Here is a 21,590-nt window from a genome sequence, read left to right on the forward strand (position 1 = left end):
GGCCGCGCCCCACAAAGGTTACTACTTCGTAGCCATGCTGCCGAAAGTCCACGCTCGAGTTGCGCGCAGGCAGAGACAGCGAGAGACTCAACCCCCCCGCGCGCGGCCGGTGCTCGCAGACGCCCGCAGGCGAAGAAGAGGAGGAAGGAGAAGGGGAATCAGCACATGAAGAAGCAGACGAGTGAGGCGCACGAGAAACCGAGGAAGGAGACGAACGAGAAGAAGAAGAAGAAGAAGGGGAGGGGGAAGAAACGGAGGGGGAAGACGGAGGAGAAGAAGGAGCAGGGGAAGGAGAGCAAGAAGGAGAGGACGAAGGAGAGGACGAAGTTCCCACGTGTCGTTTTTCATCGGACAGAGAAGCAGAAAGCTCACGGATACCACAAGAGAGAACAGCGGCGTCGGCCGCTCCCGGGGCTCTCGCATGCATTTCGACTTGTGAAGAGACGGGGAGAAAAGCACGGAAAAAAAGAGATAAACAGTCGCGACAGAAGACAAAGGCCCGCCGAAAAGGTACGGCTTCTCGGTGGTGCGATTGTCTCCTTTCTGTGCACAGTGAGAGACAAAGACGCGACAGGAGAGACTCAGACGGGGGGCGAACGCTGTCGACGCAAAAGCAGGCACACAGTGCCTTATCGGAGAAGCCGGTCGAGAGGAAGAGCAGCAACGCGGAGGCGAGGGAGAAGAAGCAGTCCTAGACGAAGAAGAAATGGCAGGCTCTTGAGATTCAGCAGACAGGCAGCAGAGAGAGTTGCTGCACGGGGGTACAAAAGGGAAGACAAAGCTCCGTGGAAGAAATCCAGGATGCGCGAGAGAAACCGCGTTGTCTTGGAGTCCAGATTGCGGCTGAACACGCTTGCGAAACGCGACCGCCGGTGCGGACATGGGCGAGGCGCCGCGGGTTGGGGCGAAGAGCCAATGGGGGAAACGGAGAGGCGATCAGCGTGCAGGCAGTCTCAGAAGGCAAGCAGTTAAGCCCGCTGGAAATCTGGAAGGTGCCGGAGGAACGTGGCTTCTCCGGTTCTTCCAGAGTCCCGGCGGAAAGCTGAGCAGCCACTCGAAAGGGCGTGGAAGACCGCGAGAAACAAGTGGAGATGTTCCGCCAGTGCAGCGGGCCTTGTCCGTTTGCGTGGCATCCAGAAGCGCTCCAGGAGGGAGAAACCAGAGGAACTCTCGGACGGAGATCCATTGCAAGGCGTGCCCAGCTTCTCGTTTTCCACGGAGCAGAAGGAGAGGGAGAGCAACGAGCGACGGGGTGCGGCGGGCGAGAAGCCAAGGCGCCGCGGCAGGTACGTCTTCTGGTGTTAACAGTTCTGGTCGAAACCTCAGGAATCACGAAGGGAACAGGAGTTCGCGGCTCCCTCGGCACCGAGGGTCATCGACAGAAGCGGCCCTGGAGCCCGAGTTCGATGGTGGAGCCTGGCGTCCATTCTCCCCGATCACGCTGCAAAGTTTCTCTCTTCTGCGGAGTGGCTTTCTCGCGCGAGTGTATCTGCGGGCAGACTCCCTCTGTCTCGACAGAGAAATCCAGACGAGCACGCGGAAGAACGCGATCCTAGAGAAACGTGGGAGGGTGTCAGTGCGCCGGTGTGGAAACGACAAGCGAGGGAAACGAGAGACGTCAACAGTCGACTGTGTCTGTGCACCGCGGAGCTTAATCGTGCGTGCTGCGGAGAAAGGAGTGAGGTTCGACGGCGCCAGAGAGCGAACTGAGGCACGGAAGGAAAACAAGCACAAAAGAATGCAGGAAGAAGAAATCAGGGAAGATAAGCCAAAAACAGAATCGTGGTGTGTTTCGAAATGGTGTAGAAGAGAAACAACACGAAATCTAGCGAAAGAGCTGACGCGGTGACGACAGAGCAGACGACGTGACGAATCGAGGGGCGCCGCAGGATGAGAAATGCAGAAAGGAACTTGGCTCCGACAAACGAAGGTCTTCAAGAGCTAAACCACTAGTCCAACTCTCAGTATATACTACCCAGACACAGATGATATTTTCCTGTTTTAGAGATGATACAACGGTATGATCATGCTAGCATCTGGATAGTTTTCTGGCGCTGTTACTATGATTGAATAGTGTAAGGATGAGGAAAATAGGTTCTCCTCTCCAAGTGCGTCAGACTGAAACGACGATCAGAATCATGCCAGTTCTTCTTGTGGTGCTGCTATCAAATCACTGTGTAAGGGGTCCCGGAATGACGAGCCAAACGAGAGAACGACGCCCGACAACGCACGCAGAGGCATATACAGAAAGTCCGCCTTTGATGAGAGAGTGGAAAGCAGTGTGCGTATTTTGTTCGTTCGCGTCGCCTTTTGAGACAGGGGAGCCAGGAAGACGAAGTAAGGACTTTCTAGCCACACCCAGAATTGTCGAAGGACATCAGTCAGCGTATCAATGTCCTCTGGCTGTCGAGAGCATGGATAAGGACTCGTAGACCTAGCATCTCGCAGCAAAGCCTGGCGAAAATCCCAAGAAGTCGCACTGGTCGAGCAAGAAAGCGAGAGAACTTCCCTGCTCTGGGGCTGGATCAAAAGAAGACAAATCGAAGATGGAAGTGTGCATAAAAAGTTATCCACATGTCCTCCACGAACTAAGCGTGGAGGGAGAGGCATTGTGTCACCGCTCAAGGAAATAATTTGTACGTCTTCTATCGTTGTGTGGCGTGGAAAGCATCTAAGGCAGCCACTTCGTGGGGCGGAGACGCGAAGGCGTGAGCGTGAAAAGGGAGCTCAGAATATTTAGATTTTAGACAGGAAGAAAATCTTCTCTTCCATAGAAACACCTGATCAACTCTCCTCCATCGTGGTGGGTTTACGGTACCGAAAGATACGAGTCAAACACACGCTGGGTACAAAAACGAATGCTCGTCCGTATGCGCTTCACAGCGTGTTTCTGAAGTCAGAGAAGGAACCTCAAGATAGAGGCTCGGTCCCAAACAAATGCGAAATTGGCTTTTTAGACTGTACTTCGGGGTGCATTTCCGTTTTCTGATAATCTGCAGCATCACCTGGTTTCTGCTGACGAGGGCATCTTCAAATGCATTATGGTACCGGAGAAAAACTTCGCTATGGGTCAGCGCAAGACCGCAGCGATTGATGCCATTGCTTACAAATAATCACCTTAAACTGCTGATCTATAGAGGGCCGAAACTGGAGCTGAAGATAAACTTAAGGTAGCTCAAGGACAGTAAATACAAGATGCTTATGAATAGCCTCGTTATGCTACGCACGCTGTCTACTATAGACGAAGTCCCCCAGGCTATGGCATGCTTCAATCGAGTGTGCGACAAGAGCCACGTTTGTTATACACTACAAAACAAATGTTTTGCACCCCTCACCTTCTGAGGAATTTCAAGGGGACCAATCACATTCGTTCATGCCGAGCTACGAGCAGACACGCTTGTGCTAAGTAGGGAGTACAGCTCATCAGAAGTGGTAAGAAGGCGTCCAGCTACATTTGTCGCGGGTGTTTGATAATACCCGGGCTGATGTCCAACAGCCCGAGCGTTCTCGCCTCAGGAGCTGTAGAACAAAATAAACCCTGGGATGTTTACACCTGGCTCCCGAGGAGAAGGGCCGGAGAAGTAAACTGGAAACGACTTGCTGTTCTTCTCAATACCTGAAAGCCCTGAATCTGGAGCCGGAATGCAACTGAATAAATCACAACAGACGAGATGATGGGGTACCTCGGAAAGGTTCTTCCGTCTTCTGCTCGCACTCCTCTCTGGTCGTACTCTTGCTGGTGAATATTCTTTCTCTAAAAGATCCAAAAACGAGGGTTGCGCTCGGGGTATGTCGACTGCATGCAGTCGTGATTGACCTGCGAAAACGGAAAAATATGGTCTTGTTTCGATGTTAGTGAGTCCGTTTTCCGAAAAGGACAACGTAGAGTCAGCCGTCCAACCGGATATCCTTTACCCGAGAGAAAACTGAGGCTCAGGCCTTCTGAGAGCACCAACGATCGACGCGAGTAGTAGCAGTTTGTTTTTACGGTGGTGTTTTCGACGCCGAATCTCATGCGTTTCATATGCATCTGTGGATACTTATTCTAAAAATTGCCGATTTCCTTTTCTTATTCCAACTGAGCATCCGAAGGACGTTGAAGGTGAAGCGGGAATGCCGCTGGAACCGCAAGTCCGAGGTGGACCCAACCGTTTAAGCCGGGAGGCAGTGGAGTGGAAAATCGAACGAGAATCCAGTGGGACGCAAAAACGGTGGTGTCGACAACTAAGAGTTGGGGCTTGCTCTTCTTCGAATGTGAATATGGAGCATCCAGCATAGGTACTTGTTGAAATCCATACAGAATGCGCTTCTCCTGCGAAGTCGTATTGACCGCCAATCGCTCGGGGCGAGTTCTTATCTTAACGGATCACACACCATGCACGAATCGGGGAAAACGTCGCAGTGAAAGACAGCGGAAAGCCAGGTGAAGCGACAGCTGCTTCGGCCTTTCATCGTTAGGCAGCCAGACCTTACGATCATAAAATGCCGCGGCTCCCGTCACCAGCCTTGGATGCCGCAAACAGCAGCGGTTTCCTTTCTCCATGAACTGCGTAACGGACTCAGGAAGAAGCATAGAGCGACTGAATAAGTTCCATGCATACCTACTCAGCTTTGTACTGCCGTCCAGGGATTGACAGTCTCACCCCGAAGAGCTGAATGACTGCACACTCAAACTGGCTTCCGCGCAGATGCGCCAGAGGACGTTGAAAATGAACGTGGCTGCCTTTTAACTGATGAAGGCATTAGCTACACAGAATGGTTCGCTAGTTGTGTTTTCCCCTCCAGAAAAGTGGCGACCCGAAACCCTCGCCCTGTCCCTGTCTAGCCGGGTTCCCCACTGTACTTTAAAACAAACACTACCGCGCCTGCCACGGGCGAGATGACAGTCATCCCCCAATGGTGAAAACGGATGGCGCTTTTGGGGAGGGATCGGATGAAAAAAGAGGAGTGAGAAAGAACAGCATTGACGCCGTACTGCAGCGAGAGAGGCAAATCGTCACTGCGATCACTCAAACGACTTCCTTTCGCGTAAAGCGCGTTTCCTCGGGGCTGTTCTCGGCTGAGATCGTCGCCGCGACAGTCAGTATATACAGGATGTTTTTGGAAAATAAACAGACGTCACAGTGGACCAGACACAACGATGCTACTCCAGTGTGGTGGGAGAGACCTTAAACAAGAACGAAACCTCAGAAAAAACGTCGCTGACAAGTGCAAGCACGCGAGATTTATATGCCCTAACACCCGAGCTGTAAACACACAGCCGCGCCGTCGTAACGCAAACAACAGTCAAAAACAGCGGAGCTGTATTCCATGCTAGTGAGAAGGCGGGGAGAACGACGGGAGATTCTGTAGCAGACACGCACACAGCGTTCAGCACTTTTGAGAGTAACTTTGGCAACTTTCTCCCATGCTTCTTCCCTCGTGTTTCTGTAGGTTTAATGCAGGTAGCACGGTGAGTTCGACAACTTGAACGTTTTTTGAAATCTTCTATTCATTTAATGCTTCTCGCAGTTGACCATAAAAGGCACCAGCTCCGAGAAATATTATTTTTTCTACTGGGTGGTTCGTTTCTGTGATAATCGGTGAAAAGCCTGCAACAGGCATCGCATCAGTACGATATACCTCTTCTGGGCTTGATAATTTTCCCCCAGCGGACGAATATTCATACTCGCGAAAAGGCATGTTCAGAATGCGTAACATACGCTTTACTATGCTTATGGATAGATCAATGTATATACGTACAAATTGGTAATTAAAAGCAGGCATGCATGTCTACATACTATGCCTCTCCCTAAATGTGCATTCATGTGCATATCACTACGAATACCTTGATCGACTTTCCATAGCATATTTTTCTTGGTATGCGTAAAGTATTTTTGTAAATCTTGTGTCTGTTGAAGGCGCATGCAAGCCTAAGCAGGCTGATGCGTCAACACGTTCACTCGCTGTTACCAGGCGAGTGCCAAAAGCCTGTCACCGGATTCGAATTCACGGAACATGTGTTTTTTCTTGACAGGTAGGGATACCCGCTGAAGCTTGTAGGCACTCCTCCTATAAAAACGGAATAAAGCATAAAATGTCTTGTGCACGCCATCAAACGCAACAGAAGCGTAACAAATCCATTATCCCGTCTTCGACGGCAGGGCTTTCCGGCTGCCATGGTACAAACCTAGCCTTTCTACTCTATCTTCACTCGAAGACATCTGTTCGGGACGTTGCGCATCGTGTGTTGTAGCCTTGACAAAGGCTGCGTCTACTTCGTTTTTTCGAAGACGCTGAAGAATCCATTTTTCTTTTCAATATCTCTGTTCTAATCCATTGTTTCGGCGCTGGTGCCCGCAATGTGCAACGATGAGAGAGTGTCGGTGGATCAGGGGTCGCCGTTGACCCGGCGACAAGCAGCGCCAACAGCAACAGTGGAAAGAACCAGACAGTCTGGCAGGAATTCATAGTGCATTATATTCCTCGAAAAACTACACAAGTATGGCTGATTTGATAACTCCAGTAAGCTCACCAGGGAAAGGTGGCAAAAAGAGAGGAACCGATGGAGAGAGCGTACGGGCACCGAGGATCGAACTCGGGATCTTCTGCGTGTTAGGCAGACGTCATAGCCACTAGACCATGCCCGCTTGGCGATGCCCGTGCATCCCCTAGGGCTGGCAAAACTGATTTTCCCCTTAGCTGTACCTGTCTGACGGTGCTGTAAACTTGTTTCGCTTGCTGTTTGGGGCGTTACAGCATCAACGTGCACACGTTCTCTCCAAATGTAGGAGCCTTTTGAAATTGATAATAGATGGCTGATGTGGGACTCTTGTCAGTGCCACGTTGCAAGCTTTTGAGAGGGGAACGCGATCGGAGCGAAGGTATGGACTCTTGTCAGTGCTCGGGGACACCATCGGGACGAGCAGTAACGCTTCGGGTACACCCTATTGTAACGAGAAGGAGGTTCTACTGTGTGTGTATGAAAACGCCTTAGGGCTTCGCTAGACCAGCGTACGTAGTTCTTTGTCAGTAACTTCTGCGATAGTTTCTTTCCGTCAAGACTGTGTGACGAGTCTTCGTGGCTGGCTTGGACGTACGAGGCACTGTGTCACCGGCGACACAGTTTCTGCTTTAATTGTTACATCGATACAGCGACTCAACTGACATCATATATGACGAGGTGGAGTCCCCTTTTGATAGTTTCGCTTGTTTTGACGTGTATTATTCTCAGCTGATGACAGCAGTCTTACGCTCGCGTGTGCGGCATGTGTTAAAGAACCAGAATACAGACACGCTGAATGTGTGATGTGAGGCCAGCTGTGGCACTTTCCCGCTGGTTAAACGGAACCGTATTTCTTGTTTAACTGACCAACAAAATGCCAGGAAGTGTGTCTGATTTTGGCTGGAGTGTGACCGGGTCCATACCCCGTGAGCGTTCGAGCGGCACACTCAGTTTTGTCTTCGGGAAAAATTCTTTGTGTATATCATCTTTATCTGACGCTCATGACTCGGAAATACCTCCGTGCAGAATGATGGACAAGGCAGAATCAACCGGAAAAGAGGATTCCCTCAAGAGCGTTTCGTTGCGAGGATCTGCCAAATCATCCCTTTTCAGCTCAACGGCGGGAAACACGAACGCGAGCAAAACGTTATCAGAAAAAAGAAGCAACGAATTCTGTGGCACAGCTAGTGCAACACCAACATTCGTCAGCACGTCACCAGAAACGCTGGGAGACCCGCAATCTTCCCCACCCAAAAGCCGGATGTCTTCGACCAAACGAAAGATTAACGAGAAAATCTTGAACTCCTCACATTCTCTGTCTACAACAGCCTCATCCTCTCCAGATCCGTTCGCAAGCGCGGTGGCCCCCTCGATTGAATCCTCAGGCATAGATAGTACATTCCGGTCCGTGTCTGAGAGCATCTCGAGGAACAGCGAGAAGCATCAAAGTTTCGGCTTGTCAATATCGTTTGCAGCCTCTGGTACAGGTGTGATGGGCACAAGGAAGAGCTCAGCAACAAGAACAAATGTATGTTATACTGTGAACAGCAATAGCAGCTCTGCTGAAGAAATATCCAGCTGCAGACTTTTTGACAGTACGGCCTCTCCGTCCGAGCAAAGCTTTCCCATTTCGGGTAAACTCCCGACGACGGAAATGGCGAGAGAAACACTTTCTTCCCTACAAGAAAGTTAAGGAAGAATAAGTGCAAGCCATGCATTTGTTCATTCCTCCCAGTCTGCGAAACCACTCACGACAGAGGGCGGCAGTCGCTGTTCTTCAAGAGTAGACAGTTCCATCGTATGTCTCCACAAGAGACAGAGACAGTCTTTGAAAAGGCATACAAGTCCCGAATGACGAGCACTTCAACCCAAAATGCGTTTGCCCCACCGTTAAACAGTGCCGACACGTGTTATCAGGGCCTGCATTTAATTCCTCGCTATATTAGAGCGAATCAAACGCTCCAAGTTCCCGACATCCGCACGGGAATTGCTCTTGCGTTTTTCTGTGTCTTCTGTTGTGTATCTTGAGTTGTTGCCTAACTACTTGTCTTCAACAGTCCCACATTTTCTGTCGTACGTTACCTGGTGCCTTTTCCCCCCGTTATCTATACCTTTCTATATGTGGCACCTGAAGGAGACCTCTAGTGATGGCGATACATCAGAACAGGTTTAGATACACATTGTTCGCGACAGAAAAGCGAAATGCAGGAAGAAATACAGAATGCTACGTAAGAATGACGAAAGCACTGACGGAAACCCAACAAGCACACGATTGGAAGCCAGTGAAAGCTGCGAAACAGACACCCGTAGGCGGAAACGCTGTTCGCTTTAATGGCATACTGACGGTGACTCTAGTTAACATAAGAATGTATGTGCACTTTCATGTCGACGTAAAAACACGTGCAATTACTTCCACGACCTACAAAAGATTTTTTAAACGTTTCACTATACGAAAGAAAGCTTACGCATACGTCTACATATAAATGTATATATATATATATATATATATATATATAACGACGCATGCAGTGACGGAGTGTGCCAAGTCCACATGTGCCGAGTAAATGCAAGCAGGAGAGCGCCTTGACAGCATACTACTACATGCACATGCAAGCAATTTTCCACTCGTATCGCTAAACTCAGGGACTTTTCTTCTGAGCATCTACAGATGTGGACACCGTTGCAGCTGCCAAGCATTCTGCCTCATCCCGCATCATGCACACAATAAGAGAAGACCAGCACCTGAAGTTGGGTTTAATATTCTTGTCGTGTAGCCAGCCTAGATATCACCGCAGGTGAAACAGTCGGCAACACCGTTCTGCTGAAACGAGAGAGCCGCCGTTTCCACTGAGAATCAGTAGAGCAAAGCAGATATTCCTGACACTTTGAGGACGAAACCTGACAACCAACTTTGACTGGCACAGGACACTTTGCCGTGCATCAAGGTCTTCCTGGATTGTGAACCGAACACAACGACAGAAGGAGGAAACTGCTACTTTCAACAAGCAAAGAGCAAAAGGAGGACTGAAAGAAAAAAGGTTTATGCGTACCTCCACAAGTTGCACAGGAAAGAAAGTGGGTTGCTTGAATGACTAAGACGCGACAGCTGAAATAGTGGACAGGAGGAAAGGGTCTTCTGGTCAAGTGAAGCCGTGCTGAGGATCTCGTGCAAGTGGAAGTCGCTGAGCAGAGAAAGAGCAGTGCTCCACATAGCGCTCGACTAAACCGTCGGTCTGTATTTTCCCACAACAACGCCGACGGCGTGTCATTCTCTCTGTCGCTGTTTTGACTCCACTGCACCGTTCGTCGTCCAGTATGGGAACAGCAAAAACAAGCGTACACAAGGTCTCAGCGCCCATCCCCCACTTGTTTTCCTTCTCGTTTACTTGCGTCGCTTAAGTTCCTCGACTGAGATATTCTGGAATCTTTTACCGCGAGAGGCCTCAGACGGAAAGCAAAACGAGATCCACCATCCCTGAACTCGGAGTCGCGTCGCCCTGGAGCATGAAACCAGTGCGAGATCTAATAGCCAAAGGGCACAGAAAGAGCTCAGGTGGGATGCGAAGAGGCAAGGCCTTATGTGACGTCCCTTCCTAAATGAAGGCTATTCTGGAGAGCAAAAAACAGATGACCCAGTTTTTTGGGACAAGCGACAAATACCGAATTGCGAGCTAGACGCACAACGGTAACACACCTTGCTAAACAGGACATGTCGACATCCAACTCTCTTCTCATTCGTATCTCGTGTTCTGAATCAAATCAAGTCGAGCGACCCTTGCTTCCCTTTTCCGTTGTGGTGAGAGCTGATTTCCGTTGTCCCTTTGATTCTAACTTGGGTCTCAACGCCAGCTCCACGGTTCGGGCTGAAAATCCTTTCCATGTGAAGAATCGATTTGCTGGGGGTCGGAACGCTTCTCCCAGGATTGTAGACACCCGAATGCTGCGCTTGGGCATTCGCGTAAAATCGTCCGGTTTTCTCTGGAACTTTCTGTTTCGTTTATTTTAACAAAATCGACCACCAAAGTGGGTGTTGGATTTGGAGTTCCTTACCGCAAGAAGAAGTCGACAGGTGGGTTTACGTCTGCTTTCAGTGCAACATTCGGACAGCTACCTCCGTCGCGTCTTGCTCTTGGCTCTGTCCCATGCATGCCCCCCGCTGCATCTCCATTTCTGTTGTACAAAACCAACGGAACATTCATTTTCTTTCCGTCTTGAAGCAGAAGGAGATCGGACCGCATTTTGACGACTCTTTTCCGTTTGAAGAGCCGAAACTTGTCCAAACTGTCCGGCGTCCACCTCTTTCCTCCGTTCGAGAGCTACCATCCATCGTCCCTACCTCAGTTGCATGTTGCTTCCTACCTCAAAAGACCCGTTTCACCTGGATCTTATTTCTGTGTTCACGCAAAGGGAGGAACATCTTCAGGTGGAGAGATACTCAAGAGCGACGGAACAATGGCGGGACAGGCGGACAAGAAACGTCAGCAGAAAGCCGCAGCGTATTTTCAAACGCATGCTATTGGAGTCCTTGTCGCAACCGTAAGGAACTGCCAAATATATATTTCCAAATGCGCTGCTATACGTGTTGTGGAAGACTGGCACACATTCCGCTAGAGGAGAAACTTCTTCAGAAGACATCCAGCGAGTCGTTCTGTTGTTACGGACGCGTGGCCATGTTACGTCGTACGGATTCGTTTTTCAGCCACCGTACGAAGAAAGGCAGGTGCATGCCTTTGAGAGATATGCACATATGCATCATGCGTACGCGTTCGTACATATTTATCAATATGCTTCTTTTGGCTCATGAGAGCGATTGGTCTCTAGCGCACATAAACGATACAACCGCGCGCACACAAAAAGATATATAGATAAAATCAGAGCCGGTAAATTAGGTAAGCAAGGGGTGTGCACACACATCTGCCAAATCAGCGAGTTTGGAATGCCGGAGATCTCCTCAGTGTTTGTGTATGAAGGCGGCACGCGTGCTTCTACGTCCTGTGCGAATGTGTTAACCTCTGAAGAGTGAGATGGAGACACCTGCGATGCCTGTTTTGTGAAGTTGTGCTGTCTCTCTTTTTACTGCTATATGCCTTTGCATACTTATGTGTAGTTCACTCACCGTACGGAAACGAAAAATATAGATGTGGACATACGCACATACTTACATGTGTGTATATACATATAGGCATACTGCAAGATGGCATGCCTATATATATATATATATATATATATATATACATACGCATATGCGCTCATTTGCCCATGCAGCAGGCTGCCGTCGGCCCCTCATGGACTGTGATTTTGGTTAGTGATGTTACGAGGATCTTCACTTACTCCGATGCGTGCACTTCCTGTGACTGACCTCTGTGTTTCCAGGTTCTGTTCCTGATCTGCCGTCTGCTGGTTTTCTCGGGGAACTTCTCTGCACCGTTGCTGCCCGTGCCTAGGTTTTGGGAGGGTTTTCTTCTCGCCTTTACCTACGCCCTTTACTACGGGACGTACACCTCCATCACGAGCAGTTTGCTCCTGGGCGTATCCCACTCGCATGCTACAGATTTTTTTCTTGTTGCATGCGCAGCGCAGATAGCGGGTGGCTTTCACCCCAACGGCTGGTTTCTCTGGACGGTGGTGCCTGCGTACGTCGTGTACAGAGTTGTGAGAAAAGTTCTCGACTGGGTGTTCACACCTGAGGGTCCTGAGGAAGGCAGCCCGGAGGCACTAGCCATGAGGAAGAGAGAGGAGAAACTCCAGAGAAAACTGAAGAGTGGACGTGTGCAGCTCATTAGATGAGACAAAAAGAAGAACTGTCCCTGGCGGACGAACAGTTAACCAGGTGTCTCTGGTCGCACGCACCTGCGAACAGTTGTGTAGCTGTGGGGAAGTTGACGCGTGTTTTTTTTGACAACGGTGCGAAGTCCTGAGGCGCACGGAGAGGAAAGGTTCAAAAAACTGATTTCATCAGAGGAAAACACACGGCGTGACTGCACTTGAGCAAGCGGCGGACACACTCGCATTTGTAGTTCGGTTTAAAGTTTCCTTCGGGTGCTGTTTTCCAGCAGTATGGCTCGTGTCGCGGTCCGTTGTTGACAGCCGAGCACTCGAACTCAAAAAAGCAGGAACATTTTTTCTAATTTTCAGTCAGGCAACCGGCCTTCCCGATTTTCAACAAACATCCAAAAGGACCCTATCTAGCGAGAGAACAGCAGCAACCACGCCAGGTCTGACAGTTCCTGCTGAATCGCGCCGGCGGCTGCGTAGTTCCTCAGCTTGTACTTTGCTAGGCGGTATGGGCTCGCACGTAGTGGACTAACGGAGCTGGAAAAACGATAGTATCCTTCTCTGCACGTGGTTATCTTGAGTCGCTGGAGACGCCTCTGTGTGGTTCTCTGCATTTGGCGCCGTCTGCGAAACATTTGTGCCTTACTAATCCTCCATCTTCCTATAGCAGAAAGACAGGAAGAATGTAGGACGTTCCAGCTGATGACTGCATTCAGTTGTTTCGAGAATCGCCGAAAGCCCCTCTCAGTTTCACTGAGTTCTGTGCCTTTGGCTCCACTAGCTACTTCAAATCGTGCTTTCCGCCTCTTTTCTCATTGAGGTAGTTTTGGACATTTTGCGCCGCGGTTTTCAATCAGCGAAGCGAAATGCACCAACATGTGGAATGGATCTGAGATCTGTTGTCGAGCCGACGCTCGGGGGCGGAAACATCGGCATTTGCGAAAGACGATACATCGACGGGGTTCATTGCCGTCGGCACTTCTGTCCCTGCCTCATGTGCCGGTTTCATTTCTTCTCTGAATCAGTGCAAATGAAATAAGATTTTTCGCGGTATCTGTTCTCTTTCATAATATGTGCCAATCGATTCTTGGATTTCGGCACCTGCGTTGTGTTTCGCGTATGACGTCCAGCCGGGCAACTCGCAGTGTTGTCGCTTTTCGCCCGTCTCGCTTGGCTGTTTTCTCTTTGCTTCGTCTATCCCTAAGCTGCGCTTCTCCCTCTGTCTATAGGAAACAGGCATCCTTTTGAGCAGCAGGCAGACCAGATTGGCTGCAGTAGCCGAAAACGGCTGTCGATTGTTGCACCCACGGCTGGGATCTCTTATGTCTCTAGTCAGCGTAACGCCATGCTTTCAAAATTTCTTAGATCAGAAACTGATGCAGAGGTCAAGGTTCAGACGAAACAGCGTCGCGTCATATTGAGAGGGAGGCGAAACAGAAAGTGACGCAGAACACAGATATGTTGCTTAGCAGGGTAACGACGAGAACCGTCTTTGTAAAGGGGAGGGGGAAAAGTCTGCCTCCTCGGGAAAACCGAAGGTTAGAAGAATGGAGAGAAGACATCATGAAAACACAGATATAGATGTATCCAAATGCTCACAGAATGCAGATACGTTGATTTCCTCGCTCACAGAAACAAGCACGAGACGACTCTTTCCTGACGAGAAGGCGCAAAAGCGAAGCAGACGCGACATCTTCGTTCCTCCGCTGGTTTCGAACCGTGACACAAAAAGTTATAAAATCACAGGGCGCCGAGATAGATCGAGCACCTACCACCTCTCCACGCTTCATGGCAGGTGGCATTTGCAGGCCTGGCTTGATCCCGCTTTTGTCGGGAGACCAGGGGGTAAGACCTTTGCGAAAATCTACTGTTGGCTTTCGCTCAGGAGAAGGCTGAGTTCTGTTCAAACGGGACTTCAAAAATACACATGTTCTCATTGGAAACACAGGTGTCCCTCTCGGAGCCCGTCTTTCCGTCTGCTTTCTCCATGGGTCAGCCACGGTTCCCTCAACAGCGATCAACCTGTCTCTGTTTTCGTCTGCATCTCTTCTCCGATAGACCCCTGACCTCGCACTCCCACCCCTCCAGTTCTTTGTCCCTAGCATGTTTGTTGCTCAACTTTTCTGTCTCCAACGTCTCTTATGTATCTTGGTCCTGTTGCATCACCTCGTTTGTTCGATGACGAGATTTTCACACTCCTCCGTGGTCGGGTCCTTCGCCTCCACTGCACCTCCCCCTTCTCTGTAGTGTTGTTTCAGCGTCCCTCCCCTCTGATCAGCGGTATGTAGTGTGCCTTTGCTCTCCACTGTCCCAGTGCCTCTCCAGCATTTTCCCTGCAGGTAGTTATCGGAACGAAATTCTCTACAGATGGCGAAAAGCTCGCAGTAACACAGTGCACTGAAACAACTGATTTGGGCAGACATCGAGCTACCGTCGGTAGTTCCCTTTCATTTTCGCCATATCACTCGGGTGCTTTGCCGCAGTTTCCGGCACTACTTTGGGGTCCGGGTTGCATTTTCCCGCATTTCCAGGGACGGGAGAAGGCTTTGCGCAGGCAACCCTTCCACTATATCTGGTTCTCGGGGACCAAATTTCCGTAAATGCATTTCCCCTTCTCTTCCCTTCAGTCCGTTCTCGCAAAATATACAAACAGCTGGCGCCGGCCAGTCCGTTTTTCTCCGCCGTCGCGTTGTCGGCAAAAACTCTAGGGTGCCACTTGCAGGTGAGGCATTGCCTCGAGCCGCGGACGCCGAAAACGCAGCCTTGAGGACTCACGGGAGGCAAAGCGCGTCGCCCCCGTTACTGGACAGCTCCTCAACCCGCCGCGACGGCAAAAACTTGATAAAAAAACTTCGTGCTCTTCTGCCGACCTTCTTCCGGTGAAGAAGGCATGCATGTGGGCTTCGCCATACAACGAAGGGCCGGCACGACCAGAACAGGACACACAAAACGGATCTGTGTTCTATACCAGAACTGAAGGAGCTGAATGGGGCACGACGAAGGACACAGCCGTCCGGCCAAGCCCCTTCTGGTGTCTTTCAGTTCCCTCTAAGATATGAAGAGACGGAACCTACGAATTCAACTCTCTTGGTTTCTCCCGATTGCCTTCGCGGAGCAGTCAAAAAGGCCACACCGCACCCGCTCACTGTCTTCCGCTGTCCTGGTTTTGACTGAGGCAGCAAGAAGAAATCGAAGCACAACGGCAACGCTTTTCAATTCCACATCGTCGAGTTCCTCGACGAACACAGATGGACGCCTGCAATCACTGTTTTTCAATCAACGGTTGTCCGGGCACTCTTTGTGCGCCCTGCAGCAGCTGCCTTGTCCGCAGCTGCTTTTCAATTGATACAGGCACTGCAATAACCCGAGTTGCCGCGCGTCTCGCTTCCTATTTGGCACCATGAAAGAAAAAGAGGATGTTCCTTTAGAACACAAATGGCACCCTCGTGGCCCACGCTTTGCTCTCTCTTTCACAACACCGACGCGCAACACAATGACAATACGAGCACAGAACATGATCTTGGACGAGACGGGCCCGGGGTATTGGCCTGTCGCTACACTTCACATACACAAGAACTGCCTTCAGCAAAACGGCGGAATGCATGCTATCACTTGAAATACTGACACCCCCCGCAGATTCGGGGCACTTGCCCTCGTTTCTCTCCCGAGAGGAAGCACAGTTGCGCAAGTGAGCAAATGAACGGCTTCGCACTCAAAATAGTTACGATTCGACTACCGGATCGGGCGCATCTGAACACGAGCCGAGCCGTGAGGGCGGCTTGGCGCTTTTGCCATGTGATTCGGAAATAGAATAGAACGGCCGTCTTGTGAGATTGTCGTCATCGGAAAGGAACAAATATGCACTGCGATTGTTGCTTTGATAAAAAGCCGGTTTCAACTCACGCCAGACAGCAAACACAGGCGTCTTCGCCCATCCTGACGTACACTGGGCCACAAGCGTCTCTATACGAAACATCCACAACCGTTTTCGATGAACCGCCCCTTTTTGGGGACGAGTTCTCCGGTCTTTTACGATTATGAGTCTTCCCAAGGTATTATTTTCGGGCGACTCTTCACCTCTTGCTCATTATGGGGAAGAGGCTTTCCCTCCGGCAATCGACAATATCAATAACGGTCTCCCCGTTCTTCGCCACAACCGGCACACTTTGCCTTTTCCTCAGACACAATGCGTGGCAGAGACAGGTTTCTATCGGGAAGGCAGGATGCGCCGGAGCGCTCTTCCTATCCAAGGGCACCTCCACGAGACCCCGACCAAACCTCAGTTCCTGCGGTTAGCAGACAGCTTCTCTTGGTGTCTAGCTCGCGTTTCTGCCCCTTTCACCTTCCAATTTTCTGTCCACTCTTCGCCAGCGACATGCTTTCTTCCGATTCAGCATATGGGAGACATCGCGGCCAAGATCCCAAAACAAAACAGACCCGTTCATCAACTCACAAAGGCTCGGCTTGTTTCCTACGCCCCTCAGTTCGCCAGATTCCAAGACGCCTTCACTTCCAGGCGAAGCTGCTGTTTAACGGTGCAGTCGCCGTGGCGTCTACAGCCTCGGTTTCTTCAAATCGTCTCGTACCGAGACAGGACTACTTTTGGCTGATCGAAGAAACAGTTGGAAATGCACCAGATAGTTCTTCCATTGGAATGCCTGGAAAAAGATAGGATAAACTATCGAGTAGCGCCGAGACAACGGCCCTGCTCAGTCTCTCGTTTTCCCTGCTCGACGCGCTTGCAAGCCGCGCGACAACCGCGTCTTCATAAATTGGCCCAGATTTCCGAGTTCGCCTCTCTCTCGTCTCCAAAGAGGAGCACACCTTTGCTGGCGTCGGCCTCCAAGTCAACTCCACTCACGCTGCTCAACAAATCTTCGTGCGCCGCAAAGCTTCCACGACTCCCGAGTGAAGCCCCGGGTTCTGTGGTGACAGTTAGAAAAGGCGAGGGCACGTCGAGATCTTCTTTACCCAACCCATCGTCTGTGGAGAGTGTCATCCTCCCGTGGTATGCTTGAGCCTCTCTCTGGTTTGCTGTCCGTTGCGAATCGTTCAAGAAGACCGCAGAGGTAGGCACGTCGATGAACGCACTAGCTGTGACTGCGTGATTCGCGTTCTGGCCTCGCTGCGCCACTGCTAGTCCATTTCCCTCACTGTCTCCAGTGGGCCGCACCAATGGTGCACTCGGCCCCTTCACGTGCTCTGTTTGTCGCGAGGGAGACGCGGCTCGCAAGGCCTCGGAAAAGGACGATGCACTAAAGGCATCGCACCAGCCTGCGTCGGTCCTCCCACGAAGACACGCACCGTCGTAGCTCTGCGAGTCGACAGCTGCAGGGAAAAGGGCCTCTTGATGACGCGACAGACTCCCGTGGCGGTTCGCGAACGCCAGCGGATCCGGAAACGAAGAGGAAGGGTGCGGGCGCAGCGGCGGCCCGTTGTGGCAATTCACGGGAGATATTCCTAGAAACTTTTTGAGCTGTCCATAGGGCTGGATAGGATGAGGCGCAGGCGGAACAGGAACAGCGGACAGACACGCTGACAAGGCGGCTGAAGCCTCGAAACCAGACGGCAACGGCCGAACCGCAGGAGGTCGAGAGGGCTGCCCCACGCTCGAGAGGCCCCCGGGGAGAAAAGGGACTCCACGGTGAGGAAGGTTTCGTGACGCTTCCTCTGGAGATGAGCAATATTGCATCTGCTGAGAGAAAGGTTCAGGAGGCACGTAGCGACTGCCAGAACCAGCCAAATTCCTCACGGGCCGTGTCGGGTTGGGTGCACACGGATGACCGCAGCTGCCCACCCACCGTGTTTGCAGAAAGACACTCGAGGGTTCTGGGGTTTGAGATGGAACGGAGGGATACGCCACGGAAGTCTGAGCCGCAGGGGGTGCTCCACCCTTCCCCACATGGGGCGCCATCGCCAGGAGGGCCGCCACCAAGGTGGTCCACGCATTTGAATTGGAACTGTTCGTCTCTTGTGCAAGACCTGGGACTCTGCGAGATTGGTCTGGAATATCTCCTGGAGCTCCAGAGTGGCTAGAAGTGAAGAAAGCAACTGGACTTTTCTGGGTAGTAGAAGGGCCACTCACTGGCGGCACGTTGCCAGGTGGGGAGAGAAGTCGAGACACTGCCACCAGGGCCGCCAAAGCCGCGGCACCCTGATTCTCCCCCCTGACTCCGGCCACCGCTGTCGGCAAACCTGGAAACAGTGTGTTGTTCATCCCGGCGCCGGACGTGCCACGGTGGCTGATACCGTTGCATGACACTTTCGCACTGGTGGTCCCAGTTGCGGAAGCTTCGTTCCTGAATTCGCGAAGCAACCACTCGTCGCGGTATTGCCCCTGGGAAGACACCAAAGGAGCAGCCATGGAGTCTTGGAGGAACTTTGCCAAGTCAATACCACCAGTGCCTCCCACGGAACTGCCTCGTGAAGAATGCGGAGCATTCGCTCCATGAGTCAGAAACTTTTCACGAGCAGACAGTGACGGTGTATCGGAGGACAGCGAGGAGGCTGCTTCCAGGTTTCCGACACCCGCCAGCGGTGACGAAGCTCCAAACTGGGTGCCGTGCTGCGTAGAAGACCCCAGGAGAAGAGTGGGAATGAAGGGCGCTGCCCCAGGATTCAGAGAGCTGGAATTCAGGCTCTGCCGAGAGTCGCTACTGCTTGACCGCGACGCCGTCTCCTTTGCGAAACTTTTTTCCGGATGAGACGCAGACACGCCATCCGCTGCCCTAAGCGACTCGTCAGACACGAGGGCGCTCTCCTCTCGAGGCCCTACTACAATATGTACGGGCGTCGCATCCAGTCCAGAAAGCGGAAGGATTTCCCTTCCTCGACTCAAGGTCACTTTGTATGTCAGGAGTCCGGCCTTGGGCACGGTCGTTTGCTTCTCGTTTTGCTGGCCGCACACAGAGCCACATCTTCGTGATTGGCCCTCCCTTGTCTTAGTCTCTTTCCAAGCACTGGCTCTCATCTTCGGCTCCTGGGGTCGAAGCTGATGCAGACTCGACGATCGCGACGTGTCACTTTCCACATTCAGAGGGACTTTCCTCAGAGCTGTGTTTGTCACATGAAAAGCGCCAGGTTCACATGGCCCTCGACCGTGTATCTCAACCACGCAGACTGTCGGTTTCTCTCTTTCAGTGGCCAAACCGGCATGGCCACCTGCAGGAGGCTGTGAATGCCCGTGATGGTGAATCCCAACTCCCACACGCGGCTTCAGATGCGTGCCTCTGTGGAATTTTTCGCTCGCGATGTTGTGAGACTGACTGGGCAAAGGCTCGTCCTCCGGTTCCCCTTTTTTCCAAGACGCAAGTCCGACCGAAGAATGCCCCTTTTCGTCTTGCCACTCTGAATTCGCTTCCCTGGGGCTTTTTCTGTTTGTCTTGTTCAAAGACTGCAGCGCTTGTATCGCAGAGGTCACCACGTGTGCCGCTGCTGATTCGCGGCAATCGTGTCCTGACGCCTCGCTGCTCGTACTAATGCTGCCGCGGCTGGTGTCTTGAAGGCGGTCTTCGCTGTGGGTGCTTGCCTCATCAGGACCACCCCGAAGCTCCTCTGCTGTGTGTGCGAATCTGCAGCAGACACAAGAAACAAAGGAGGCATTCCCACTAGCGAAGCAGGACACCTTTCGACGCGAGGGGGGAGACTCGAGTTTGAACCTGAGGGAACGACATAACTTAACCTAAGAGACTTAGGCCTAAAGATTCTCTTCGAAATCTCTACGCAGGAAGCAGTGCGTGGCCTTGTTTCACCACGATGGACACTTTCTTTCGCAGAGGAGGCAAATCGAGAAGCGCGTTGATGGGGGTAAATGTATAAGTCACACCGATACGGTCTCTTACCGGCACGATGCACCGCTGAGGCAGACACCTTTTGCGTGGAATTTGCACATGGCCGTTTTGAACGTGAGGAGCTGATGGCCATTACACCGGAGGTCCTCCTTGCTGTGGGCGTACGGACATCCGGGATCCTCGCAGATTTGACCGCGAAAGACACGACGACACCACTTTGTGCAGCGCAGATCAGGTGGTGTTCGGAGCTCTTCCTGAGTGTAAAAACAGAGAGAAACCTCTCGCTCGAGATATAGGGATATATTTGAGCAGTTCGTTGCCGCGAAGATAAGCTCTGCACCGTTTGTGTCTTGAATCTTCTGACCCCGTGTAACTTACTTGTGAGTGAGCAAAGCTACAATGGTCTTTCCGCGGGCAGACTCCTGTTGAATGGAGTTTCGGGCACAACTGAGTCTTCCAAAATATTTCACGGACCAAATTCGATTGCTGTGCTGAAGGAATCGGGCGGCCTGACGGAGCTGAAACGCAAGCGGTCCCAGCTTTCGACCTCGGGCGGTTTGACCGCTTGACTCGGTGTTCCATCTTGGGTGGCTCGACCTTGGCAGACACGATCTTGAAGCGGCCACACGCATGGACTTTGTTCCGTCGCGAGCAGGTACACGACAGGACGACGAACCTGAAAAAACGGAATCAACGTTACAGCGCGAAAAAGTTGAAAGACGCAGGCCTAAGCGCCAGGGTTAGGTTGACCGCACGCTCAACCCACGGCCGAGTTTCCGGACGGATATGCCGCCACAAAACAGCTAACATATCTACAGATGAAAACAACAGACGCGACTCTTCGTCAGTGTGCAAAAAAAACTGTTGCAGCGTTCAAGTCCACTTGTCGTCCATACCCGGCATTAGGCATCAGCGTTTAGCTATCTTTTGAATTCAAGCATTGCATTCGTGCTTTAATATCTGAAGACAGGTCCCACGACAGTGCGTGCCCAAAGAACGGCATCTACTCCGCCTACCTTCGAAGTCGCTGGAGAGTGTGTATCTAATGATGGATTTTCGCAGTTCCACGAAAATCCCGCCTAGAGCCCACGAATCGCCTCCGTTTCGTATATCTCCAGATCGACCACAGACGCCTGAGACAAAATTGGCGTCGCGGAGCTCCCGTTCTGAAATGCCTACAAGACGCAGGGAACACCTGTGTATCACCCGCGCACGGGGCTTCGCCTCCTCTCGCCGAGAGTAGGGAGACTCGACCTCAGAATCGAATGGGGAAGAGACGGGAGCTGAGCGGCAACTGAAATACCTTACAGGAAACCCCTCCTTAAAAAAGCGTGAAGATGAAGGACCGGAGACGAAGGGATTTTGCGTCAGAGGGTGTATACAATCGGAAAGCAAAACGCTCCGGTCAGCCCTTAGGAACACCTCTGGTATAGAGTGTGTGAAACACACTGTCCTGCTTCGTCTTGGCGTTTTTTTCCGGTCACGCACACCAATGGTTGTCTACAGGCCGACACCTTTCCTAAAATGAACTAAACACAGCC

General features: G+C 51.5%; 3 protein-coding genes and 1 non-coding gene across 4 annotated transcripts; 2 read left to right on the plus strand and 2 right to left on the minus strand.

Moving 5' to 3' along the window:
* Positions 1-165: 165 nt before the first annotated feature.
* Positions 166-972, plus strand: TGME49_218390 (hypothetical protein; the record flags this gene model as incomplete). Its single annotated transcript, XM_002370585.1, has 1 exon — positions 166-972. The coding sequence occupies one exon, from the start codon at positions 166-168 to the stop codon at positions 970-972; it is 807 nt and encodes a 268-aa protein (XP_002370626.1).
* A 5,584-nt stretch (positions 973-6,556) lies between these two features.
* On the minus strand, positions 6,557-6,629 carry TGME49_218380. Its single transcript has one exon. It is a non-coding gene; the product is annotated as a tRNA-Val (tRNA).
* Positions 6,630-7,013: 384 nt separating this feature from the next.
* Positions 7,014-12,624, plus strand: TGME49_218370 (hypothetical protein). The gene is made up of 3 exons (XM_002370584.2): positions 7,014-8,012; positions 10,927-11,020; positions 12,060-12,624. Exons 1-3 carry the CDS (start codon positions 7,359-7,361, stop codon positions 12,269-12,271), a joined length of 960 nt encoding a protein of 319 aa, XP_002370625.2. The 5' UTR covers positions 7,014-7,358; the 3' UTR covers positions 12,272-12,624.
* Positions 12,625-13,855: 1,231 nt separating this feature from the next.
* Positions 13,856-20,727, minus strand: TGME49_218362 (zinc finger protein ZFP1). The gene is made up of 3 exons (XM_018779812.1): positions 20,428-20,727; positions 20,101-20,303; positions 13,856-19,830 (listed from the first exon to the last, which is right to left on the minus strand). The coding sequence occupies exons 1-3, from the start codon at positions 20,629-20,631 to the stop codon at positions 17,025-17,027; spliced, it is 3,213 nt and encodes a 1,070-aa protein (XP_018634833.1). The 5' UTR covers positions 20,632-20,727; the 3' UTR covers positions 13,856-17,024.
* Positions 20,728-21,590: the final 863 nt, after the last annotated feature.

This window comes from Toxoplasma gondii, chromosome XII (genome assembly GCF_000006565.2).
Source record: "Toxoplasma gondii ME49 chromosome XII, whole genome shotgun sequence".
NCBI classification, from domain to species: domain Eukaryota; phylum Apicomplexa; class Conoidasida; order Eucoccidiorida; family Sarcocystidae; genus Toxoplasma; species Toxoplasma gondii.

Coding starts and splice junctions, on each gene's coding strand:
- TGME49_218370 (XM_002370584.2), top strand. CDS start 7,359: ATGCCAGGAAGTGTGTCTGATTTTGGCTGGAGTGTGACCGGGTCCATA. Junction 8,013..10,926: donor GCTCAGCAACAAGAACAAAT/GTATGTTATACT, acceptor GATACTCAAGAG/CGACGGAACAATGGCGGGAC. Junction 11,021..12,059: donor TTGGAGTCCTTGTCGCAACC/GTAAGGAACTGC, acceptor TTGCATGCGCAG/CGCAGATAGCGGGTGGCTTT.
- TGME49_218362 (XM_018779812.1), bottom strand. CDS start 20,631: ATGGAACACCGAGTCAAGCGGTCAAACCGCCCGAGGTCGAAAGCTGGG. Junction 20,304..20,427: donor GTAGCTTTGCTCACTCACAA/GTAAGTTACACG, acceptor TTTTACACTCAG/GAAGAGCTCCGAACACCACC. Junction 19,831..20,100: donor CTCAGCGGTGCATCGTGCCG/GTAAGAGACCGT, acceptor TGTCTGCTGCAG/ATTCGCACACACAGCAGAGG.